Source organism: Carcharodon carcharias, chromosome 19, assembly GCF_017639515.1.
Source record: "Carcharodon carcharias isolate sCarCar2 chromosome 19, sCarCar2.pri, whole genome shotgun sequence".
NCBI lineage: Eukaryota > Metazoa > Chordata > Chondrichthyes > Lamniformes > Lamnidae > Carcharodon > Carcharodon carcharias.
The window spans coordinates 91,700,737-91,711,665 of NC_054485.1; the positions used below are offsets into that span (position 1 = coordinate 91,700,737).

The window sequence follows — 10,929 nt, forward strand, 5'->3', positions numbered from 1 at the left end:
CTTTCGATTCCAGATTTTTAAAATTAATTGAATTTAAATTCCACCAGCTGCCCTGTTGGGATTTGAACCCATGTTCCCAGAGCATTAGCCTGGGCCTCTGGAGTACTGGTCCAGCAACATTACCATTACACCATGCCCCCCACCCCCTACCGCCCTTCTAAGTCCCACCCTCAGAAGAGATCCATTTCCTCATCCTTTTGCCAGCTGCCATGGGTCCAATGAATTAGAGGCAGGAGATATTCTTACAGTAGTGTGTATTTGCCCAATAATCTGGGCCCATTTCTGGATGTACGAACCTCGTTTAGTCACAGGTTTGCCTTGTGCTTTTCTCCCTATCTCTTGTCTTGAGGGTCCCAGGCACACTGAATGCTGGCTAACACGTCAAGCCAAAGGTGAACCCAGACACCTGAGTGCCGGGAAGTTGTTTGACTTTGGAAGGCATCACGCCAAACCCAATCCTGCCGTATGCTGCTAAGCAGGAAGTCAACTAAACCTGAGCAGGGGCTGGAAACACTGGCTGGTCAATGCACTCCTTGGACAAAGGGAGCACTGAGGCTGGAGGTAACAGCACATCGGCTGATGTGCGATCGGCTGCCAACCTTCCGGTGTCTCCGGCTCAGCTGCCCACTGGGAATACCCTCCCTAAAACTTTCAGTCTCTCCGCCTCTCCTCATTTAAGATGCTCCTTTGAAAACTACCTATCCTGTCATGCCTTTTCACCGCCTGCGCTAATAACCGCGTGTGTGGCTCAGAGTCAACGATAACACTCCTGTGAAATGCCTTGGGCCAATTTATTCAATGCCAGTTGTTGACGGTCAGTTCCCTGGCTGCCGACCCCATCCTTCTCCCTGGCAACAGGCTGAGATTAAGCCAGTCGGTTCGCTACCTTGGTGCCACATTCGGTCCTGAGATGAGCTTTCGACCTTATGTTTGTGACATCACCGAGACCGTCTTTTACCAGGCCCGTAACACCCCGTCTCAGCTCACCTGCTGCGTAACACCCTGTCTCAGCTCACCTGCTGCATAACACCCCGTCTCAGCTCACCTGCTGCGTAACACCCCGTCTCAGCTCACCTGCTGCGTAACACCCCGTCTCAGCTCACCTGCTGCTGAAGCCCCCATTCGTGCCTTTGTTACATCGAGACTCGTCTATTCCTGGCTGGTGTCCTGCGTTCTACCCTCTGTAAACTTGAGACCGTCCAAAACTCTGCCGCCCATGTCTTAACTCGCAATAAGCCCCCGTTCCTCTATCACCCCTATGCTCGCTGATTTACGTTGGCTCCCGGTCCAGCAACATCTTGACTTTAAAATTCTCACCCTTGTTTTCAAATCCCTCCAAGGCCTCGCCCCTCCCTATCTCTGTAACCTCCTCCAGCGCACAGCCCTCCAAGATATCGGCGCTTCTCTAATTCTTGTGTATTCCAAATTCAAATCGCTCCACCCTTGGCGGCCATCCTTCAGATGCCTGGGCCCCATGCTCTGGAATTCCCTCCCAACACCTCTCCAAACCTATAGCTCGCTTTCCTTCTTTCAGGCACTCCTTACTTCTCTGACCAAACCTTTGGCCATTTGACCCTAATATCTCCTCATACTTTGTTTTATAATGCTCCTGTGAAATACCTTGGGATGTTTCATTACGTTAAAGGCGCTGTATAAATGTAAGTTGTTGGTTGAGCTCAGCGAGACATGGTAACACAAGCATGCTCCGTGATTAATGAAACCGTTTGCAAGGCATGAGACTGGGTAAGGCCTTCTCTCCGCTTTCTCTCTCTCCACAGCGTAAATCAAGGAGGTTCTATCCAACGCGGTTAGCCATTAACCTGGCTTCAGGGGTGTCTGGCAGCTCGGTGGATGTGCACCGTCAGGGCTACATCATTGTAGAAACAAACTACAGGATCTACGCTTATACTGGTGAGAGTCTGTCTGCAGGGGTGGAGAATTAATGGAGCAAGTTCAAACCCTCGATGATCACTCCTGTGCATATACTGTCCACACACACTATACTGTCCAATATATGGGGTCATACTTGAGGAGAAGGGAAAACGGCGGTGTAGTGGTAATGTCACTGGGCTAGCAATCCAGGCTAATGCTCTGAGGACATGAGTTCAAATCCCGCCATGGCAGCTGGTGGAATTTAAATTCAATGAATGAAAAAGCTCAGGAATTAGAAGCTAGCCTCAGTCATAGTGACCATGAAACTATCATTGATTGGCGTAAAAACCCAGCTGGTTCACTTAACGTTCTTTGGGGAAGGAAATCTGCCATCCTTACCTGGTGTGGCCTACACATCCCTTGAAAGAATAAAGACAAAAAACCATACACTGTTGTGAGGGTGCTCAGCGTCACAATGCAAGAGAGGGTTAATGCAGCTTGCACAGTTTGATGGACAACTGAAAGAGGCTGTGCACTGAGACAGAATTTGTAGTCAGTCTCCACTGGTATCCAGGCTGAATCAGGTCCTGAGCCTGTGTGAGCTTTTGCAAATGAAAATTGGTGATTGGAGAATGATGGAAAGGAGCGGCAGTGTGGGGTGGGGGAGATAGGTTGGAATGGGCGACTCCAAATGAATTTAGTCACCCGTCACCCCCCCCCGCCCCCCCACCTCATGAGGGGTTGGATGAAGTGGCATGAGATTCAGAAAATAGTGTGGAGTGCCCACTCGAGCACAGCCTTCAATAACATGACTAAAAAAAAAGACAGGAAGCAGTATGAGCTGTGCTGCGGTAACCTTGTTACCGGAACACCACCAGCCCAGGTGTTTATTTGCTTCCTCACTTCTGTCCTGCATCTCTTCTGGCTGCTCATTCCCACTCACCTGCAGCTTCAAAGTACATCCCTCAAAGTATCAAGCAGCGTGTTGCTCACCTCTTGCCTCCCTGTCCAGCATCTACAAAGCACAATTCAGGGGTGTGATGGAATACTCTCCGCTTGTCTGGATGAGTGCAGCTCCAACAACACTCAAGAAGCTCAAACACCATCCAGGACAAAGCAGCCCGCTTAATTGGCACCCAATCCACCATCTTAAACATTGACTCCCTCCACAACCAATGCACAGTGTGTGCCATCTACAAACTGCACTGCAGCAACTTCCCAAAGCCCTTCGACAGCACCTTCCAAACCCACAAACACCACCAACTAGAAGGACAAGGGCAGCAGATACACAGGGACACCAACACCTGCAAGTTCCCCTCCAAGCCACTCCCCATCCTGACTTGGAAATATATCGCCGCTTCTTCACTGTCACTGGATCAAAATCCTGGAACTCCCTCCCTAACAGCACTGTGGGTGTACCTAGACCACCTGGACTGCAGCGGCTCAAGAAGGCAGCTCACCACCACCTTCTCAAGGGCAATTAGGGATGGGCAGTAAATGCTGGACACTTGCACCCCAACAAATTTTTTTTTTAAGTGTGGGCCTGTGGGGATCGAGTATCTCAGTGGCCCAATTCTTAACCTTACCCAGAATCTGTGCACACCCTCTCTCCGCTCTACAGTAGAGCAGTGTCACCTGGATAAGGATCAGGAGAGGAATGACTGACTGATTTCAACCACCCCCACCCCATACAAATTGTGAACGCAACACACAGCAGAGCCATCTAACCCAACTTTACATCCCGAGGGTGCTGGATAGAGTTAGTCTGACACCAAACACTAGCTGGCAGCTTCCCCTGCTATCACATTGCTGAATCGGGACAGCGTGAGCTTGGGTAGTTGTGTCACAGTAAGTCTGCATTAAATCGCTGTTCATATCTGAAACATCAGGCACCACAATGCGGTGTAAACTGGAGCAACTCTACAGAGTCCCTGTTCGTTCAGCAAGATACCCACTTAAGAACATAAGAAATAGGAGCAGGAGTAGGCCATTGGGCCTCTCAAGCCTGCCCCGCTATTTAATAAGATCATGGCTGATCGGCCCCAGGCCTCAACTCCTCTTTCATGCCAGCCCCTCATTGCCCTCAACTCCCCGATATTTCAGAAATCTATCTGCCTCCTCTTTGAATACTTTCAGTGATCTAGCCTCCACAGCTCTCTGGGTAGAGAATTCCAGACGTTCACTACCCTCTGGGAGAAGAAACTCCTTCGCACCTCAGTTTAAAATGAGTGTCATCTTATTCTGTAATTATGTCCCCCAGTTCGTGAAACTAGTGCAAACATCTTCTCAACATCTGCCCTGTCAAGCTCTCTCAGAATCTTGTACGTTTCAATAAGATCACCCCTCATTCTTCTAAATTCTAATGAATAAAGGCTTAACCTGTTTAGCAGTTCTTGATAAATCAACCCTTTCATCCCAGGAATCAGTTAGTGAATCTCTTTAGAACTGCCTCCAATGCCAGTATATCCTTTCTTAAATACGGGGACCGAAACTATACACAGCGCTTCAGATGCGGCCTCACCAACACAATTTACAGTTGTAACAAGACTTCCCTATTTCTCTCCAACTCTTCTATTTACCCTCCTTTCACCCCTCATTTCTCGCAATCTGCCCTTTCCATTTTCCTTCCATTGTCCTCTGTCCCATCTCCCCTTCCCCATCCTGCCCTACCCCTGTGCCCTACTCTCCTGCTCTTCTCTCTCTCCCCCACTCCCTCTCTCTCTCTACACCCCCGCTCCCTCTAACCCCCACTCTCTCCCCGCCCAGCTCTCTCCCCCTCTCCCTCTCTCCCCCCCTTACTCTCCCTCTCCCCCCGCCTTACTCTCCCTCCCTTACTCTCCCTCCCTTACTCTCCCTCCCTTACTCTCCCCCCTTACTCTCCCCCCTCTCTCTCTCTCTCCCCCCTCCCTCTCCCCACACTCTCGCTCCCCCTCTCTCTCCCACCCCTCTCCCCCCCTCTCTACCCCCTCTCTCTACCCCCTCTCTCTACCCCCTCACTCTCTCCCCTCACTCTCTCCCCTCACTCTCTCCCCTCACTCTCTCCCCTCACTCTCCCCCTCACTCTCCCCCTCACTCTCCCCCTCACTCTCCCCCTCACTCTTCCCCCCTCACTCTCCACCACACACTCTCCCCCCACACTCTCTCCCTTCACTCGCACCCTCCCTCTCCCCCTCTCTCGACCCGCCTCGCTGTCTCCACCCCACTCTCACTCCCACCCCTATCTCTCTTGCCCATATATTCCCCCTCACTCTCCCCCCTCACTCTCCCCCCTCACTCTCCCCCCTCACTCTCCCCCCTCACTCTCCCCCCTCACTCTCCCCCCTCACTCTCCCCCCTCACTCTCCCCCCTCACTCTCCCCCCCTCACTCTCCCCCCCTCACTCTCCCCCCTCACTCTCACCCCTCACTCTCCCCCCCCTCATTCTCCCCCCTCTCTCCCCTCTCTCTCTCTACCCCCGTCTCTCTACCCCCTCTCTCTAACCCCCTCTCTCTCTCAATCCCACCCCTATCTCTCACATCTATCTCTCTTGCCCCTCTATTCCCCCCCCCATGCTCCCCCTCTCCCTCTCCCCCTCTTTCTACCCGCAGCTCTCACTCTCCCCCCACTCTCACTCCCACCCCTATCTCTCTTGCCCCTCACTCTCCCCCTCACTCACCCCCTCACTCTCCCCCTCACTCTCCCCCTCACTCTCCCCCTCACTCTCCCCCTCACTCTCCCCCCTCACTCTCCCCCCTCACTCTCCCCCTCACTCTCCCCCTCACTCTCCCCCCTCACTCTCCCCCCTCACTCTCCCCCTCACACTCCCCCTCATTCCCTCACCCTCTCTCCCCCTCAGACTCCCCCCCCCACACCCCCCTCTCTCTCCTCCCTCACTCTCCCCCCTCACTCTCCCCCCTCACTCTCCCTCTCACTCTTCCCTCACTCTCCCCCCTCACTTGCCCCTGTCACACTCCCCCCTCACTCTCCCCTCCCTCTCCCCTTCTCTCTACCCGCAGCTCTCACTCTCCCCCCACTCTCACTCCCACCCCTATCTCTCTTGCCCCTCTATTCCCCCCTCACTCTCCCCCTCACTCTGCACCCTCACTCTCCCCCTCACTCTCCCCCTCACTCTCCCCCTCACTCTCCCCCTCACTCTCCCCCTCACTCTCCCCCTCACTCTCCCCCTCACTCTCCCCCTCACTCTCCCCCTCACTCTCCCCCTCACTCTCCCCCTCACTCTCCCCCCTCACTCTCCCCCTCACTCTTCCCAAAACTCTCCCCCTCACACTACCCCTCACTCTGCACCTCACTCAGCCCCTCACTCTCCCCCTCACTCTCTCCCCTCGCTCTCCCCCTCACTCTCCCCCCTCACTCTCCCCCCTCACTCTCCCCCCTCACTCTCCCCCCTCACTCTCACCCCTCACTCTCCCCCTCATTCTCTCCCCCTCACACTCCCCCTCTCTCTCCCCCCTCTCTCTGCCCCCTCACTCTCCCCCCCGCACTCTCTACCCCAACTATCTCTACCCCCCTCTCTCTACCCCCTCTCTCTACCCCCTCTCTCTACCCCCCCTCTCTACCCCCCTCTCTCTACACCCTCTCTCTACCCCCCTCTCTCTACCCCCCTCTCTCTACCCCCCTCTCTCTACCCCCCTCTCTCTACCCCCCTCTCTCTACCCCCCTCTCTCTACCCCCCTCTCTCTTACCCCCTCTCTTTAACCCCCTCTCTCTCTCAATCCCACCCCTCTCTCTCACACCTTACTCTCTTGCCCCTCTATTCCCCTCACTCTCCCCCTCACTCTCCACCCCCCAATCTCCCTCCCTCCCTCTCCCCCTCACTCTCCCCCTCACTCTCCCCCTCACTCTCCCCCTCACTCTCCCCAAAACTCACCCCCCACTCTCCCCCTCACTCTGCCCCTCACTCTCCCCCTCACTCTCCCCCTCACTCTCCCCCTCACTCTCCCCCTCACTCTCCCCCTCACTCTCCCCCCTCACTCTCCCCCCTCACTCTCCCCCCTCACTCTCCCCCCTCACTCTCCCCCCCTCACTCTCCCCCCTCACTCTCCCCTCACTTTCCCCCCTCACACTCCACCCTCACTCTCCCCCTCACTCTCCCCCTCACACTCCACCCTCACTCTACTCCCTCACTCTACCCCCTCACTCTAACCCCTCACTCTAACCCCTCACTCTAACCCCTCACTCTACCCCCTCACTCTACGCCCTCACTCTACGCCCTCACTCTATGCCCTCACTCTACACCCTCACTCTACCCCCCTCACTCTACCCCCTCACTCTCCCCCCTCACTTTACCCTCACTTTACCCCCTCACTGTCCCCCCACACAGTCCCCCCTAAAGCTCCCCCCTCACTCTCCCCTCCCACTCTCCCATCTCTTCTCCCCTCTCACTCTCCACCCTCACTCTCCCCCGTCACATTCCCCCCCACTCTCCCCACTCCCTCTCCCCCTCTCTCTACCCGCATTTCTCTCTCTCCCCCCACTCTCACTCCCTGCCCTATCTCTCTTGCCCTTCTATCCCCCCATATATTCCCCCCTCACTCTCCCTCCTTTCTCCCCCTCACTCACCCCCTGACTCTCCCCCCCACTCCCCCCTCACTCTCCCCCCTCACTCTCCCCCTCACTCTCCCCCTCACTCTCCCCCTCACTCTCCCCCTTCACTCTCACCCCTCACTCTCCCCCCTCACTCTCCCCACTCACTCCCCCCCTCACTCTCTCCCCTCACTCTCCCCCTCACTCTCCCCCTCACTCTCCCCTCACTCTTCCCCCCCTCACTCTCCCCCTCACTCTCCCCCTCACTCTCCCCCCCACTCTCCCCCTCACTCTGCCCCTCAGTCTGGCCCTCGCTCTCCCCCTCACTCTCCCGCTCACTCTCCCCCTCACTCTCCCCTCACTCTCCCCTCACTCTCCCCCTCACTCTCCCCCTCACTCTCCCCCTCACTCTCCCCCTCACTCTCCCCCTCACTCTGCCCCCTCACTCTCTCCCCTCACTCTCCCCCTCACTCTCCCCCCTCACTCTCCCACCCTCATTCTCCCACCCTCACTCTCCCCCCCCTCACTCGCCCCCTTCCCTCGCCCTGCTTCACTCTCCCCCCCCTCACTCTTCCCCATCACTCTCCCCCACTCACGCTCCCCCCCCCACTCTCCCCCAATCACTCCCCCTCACTCTCCCCCCCTCACTCTCCCCCTCTTACTCTCCCCCACTTACCCTCCCCCACTCAGTCTCCATCCCCCACTCTCCCCCTCCCCCCCACTCCCCCCCCACTCTCCCCCCCACTCTCCCCCAATCACTCACCCTCACTCTCCCCCTCTCACTCTCCCCCCTCACTCTTCCCCCCCTCACTCTTCCCCCCTCACTCTTCCCCCCTCACTCTTCCCCCCTCACTCTCCCCCTCTCACTCTACCCCCCTCTCTCTACCCCCTCACTCTAACCCCTCACTCTAACCCCTCACTCTACCCCCTCACTCTTCCCCCTCACTCTTCCCCCTCACTCTACCCCCTCACTCTACCCCCTCACTCAACCCCCTCACTCCACCCCCTCACTCCACCCCCTCACTCTACCCCCTCACTCTGCCCCCCTCACTCTGCCCCTCTCACTCTGCCCCCTCACTCTGCCCCCTCATTCTACCCCCTCATTCTACCCCCTCATGCTACCCCCTCACTCTACCCCCCTCACTCTACCCCCTCACTCTACCCCCTCACTCTACCCCCTCACTCTACCCCCTCACTCTACCCCCTCACTCCACCCCCTCACTCCACCCCCTCACTCTACCGCCCTCACTCTACGCCCTCACTCTACGCCCTCACTCTACGCCCTCACTCTACCCCCTCACTCTCCCCCCTCACTCTCCCCCCTCACTTTACCCCCTCACTTTACCCCCTCACTGTCCCTCCACACTGTCCCCCTTAAAGCTCCTTCCTCACTCTCCCCCTCACTCTCCACCCTCACTCTCCCCCTCTCTCTACCCGCATCTCTCTCTCTCCCCCCCCACTCTCACTCCCTGCCCTATCTCTCTTGCCCTTCTATTCCCCCATATATTCCGCCCTCACTCTCCCCCCTTTCTCCCCCTCACTCACCCTCTGACTCTGCCCCCAACTCCCCCCTCACTCTCCCCCTCACTCTCCCCCTCACTCTCCCCCTCACTCTCCCCCTCACTCTCCCCCTCACTCTCCCCCCTCACTCTCACCCCTCACTCTCCCCCCTCACTCTCCCCCCTCACTCTCCCCCTCACTATCCCTTTCACTATCCCCCTCACTATCCCCCTCACTATCCCCCTCACTATCCCCCCTCACTATCCCCCCTCACTCTCCCCCCTCACTCTCCCCCTCACTCTCCCCCATCACTCTCCCCCCATCACTCTCCCCCCTCACTCTCCCACCCTCACTCTCCCCCCCTCACTCGCCCCCTTCCCTCGCCCTGCTTCACTCTCCCCCATCACTCTCCCCCCTCACTCTCCCCCCTCACTCTCCCCCCTCACTCTCCCCCCCTCACTCTCCCCCCCTCACTCTCCCCCCCTCACTCTCCCCCCCTCACTCTCCCCCCCCACTCTCCCCCTCTCCCTCTCCCCCACTCACCCTCCCCCACTCAGTCTCCATCCCCCACTCTCCCACCCTCACTCTCCCACCCTCACTCTCCCACCCTCACTCTCCCACCCTCACTCTCCCACCCTCACTCTCCCACCCTCACTCTCACACCCTCACTCTCCCACCCTCACTCTCCCACCCTCACTCTCCCCCCCTCACTCTCCCGCCCCTCACTCGCCCCCTTCCCTCGCCCTGCTTCACTCTCCCCCCTCACTCTCCCCCCTCACTCTACCCCCCTCACTCTACCCCCCTCACTCTACCCCCCTCACTCTACCCCCTCACTCTACCGCCCTCACTCTACCGCCCTCACTCTACCCCCCTCACTCTACCGCCCTCACTCTAACCCCCTCACTCTACCCCCTCACTCTACCCCCCTCACTCTACCCCCTCACTCTACCCCCTCACTCTACCCCCTCACTCTACCCCCTCACTCTACCCCCTCACTCTACCCCCCTCACTGTCCCCCCTCACTGTCCCCCCACACTGTCCCCCCTAAAGCTCCCCCTTCACTCTCCCCTCTCACTCTCCCCTCTCTTCTCCCCTCTCACTCCCCACCCTCACTCTCCCCCGTCACATCCCCCCCCCACTATCTCCCCTCCCTCTTCCCCCTCTCTCTACCCGCATCTCTCTCTCTCCCCCCACTCTCACTCCCTGCCCTATCTCTCTTGCTCTTCTATTCCCCCATATATTCCCCCCTCACTCTCCCCCCTCATTCTCCCCCTCACTCACCCCTGACTCTCCGCCCCACTCCCCCCTCACTCTCCCCCTCACTCTCCCCCCTCACTCTCCCCCCTCTCTCTCACCCCTCTCTCCGCCTCACTCTCCCCACCTCACTCTCCCCTCTCACTCTCCCCTCTCACTCTCCCCCCTCACTCTCTCCCCCTCACTCTCTCCCCTCACTCTCTCCCCTCACTCTTCCCCCTCACTCTCCCCCTCACTCTCCCCCTCACTCTCCCCACCTCACTCTCCCCTCTCACTCTCCCCTCTCACTCTCCCCCCTCACTCTCCCCCCTCACTCTCTCCCCTCACTCTCTCCCCTCACTCTTCCCCCTCACTCTCGCCCCTCACTCTTCCACCGTCACTCTCCCCCCCTCACTCGCCCCCTTCCCTCGCCCTCCTTCACTCTCCCCCCTCACTCTTCCCCCATCACTCTCCCCCACTCACTGTGCCCCCCCACTCTCCCCCAATCACTCCCCCTCACTCTCCCCCTCTCACTCTCCCCCTCTCACTCTCCCTCTCTCACTCTCCCTCTCTCACTCTCCCCCACTCACTCTCCCCCACTCACTCTCCCCCACTCACTCTCCCCCCCTCACTCTTCCCCCTCACTCTCCACTCACTTCCCCCCCTCACTTTCCCCCCTCACTCTCCCCCTCACTCTCCCGCCCTCTCTCTACCCCTCTCTCTCTGCCCCTCTCTCTCCCCCCTTCTCTCACTCCCACCCCTATCTCTCACACCTATCTCTCTTGCCCCTCTATCCCCCCC

The 10,929-nt window shown here is 58.0% G+C and overlaps 1 protein-coding gene across 3 annotated transcripts in view; it reads left to right on the forward strand.

The window, feature by feature from the left end:
* The window catches only part of gtf2h4 (general transcription factor IIH, polypeptide 4), an 84,678-nt gene that overhangs the window by 65,745 nt on the left and 8,004 nt on the right, over nt 1-10,929 (forward strand). For all 3 annotated transcript variants that reach the window (XM_041212829.1, XM_041212827.1, XM_041212828.1), the window contains one exon: nt 1,779-1,911. In XM_041212829.1, the coding sequence (XP_041068763.1) occupies nt 1,779-1,911 (133 nt within the window). The remainder of the gene's footprint in view (nt 1-1,778; nt 1,912-10,929) is intronic.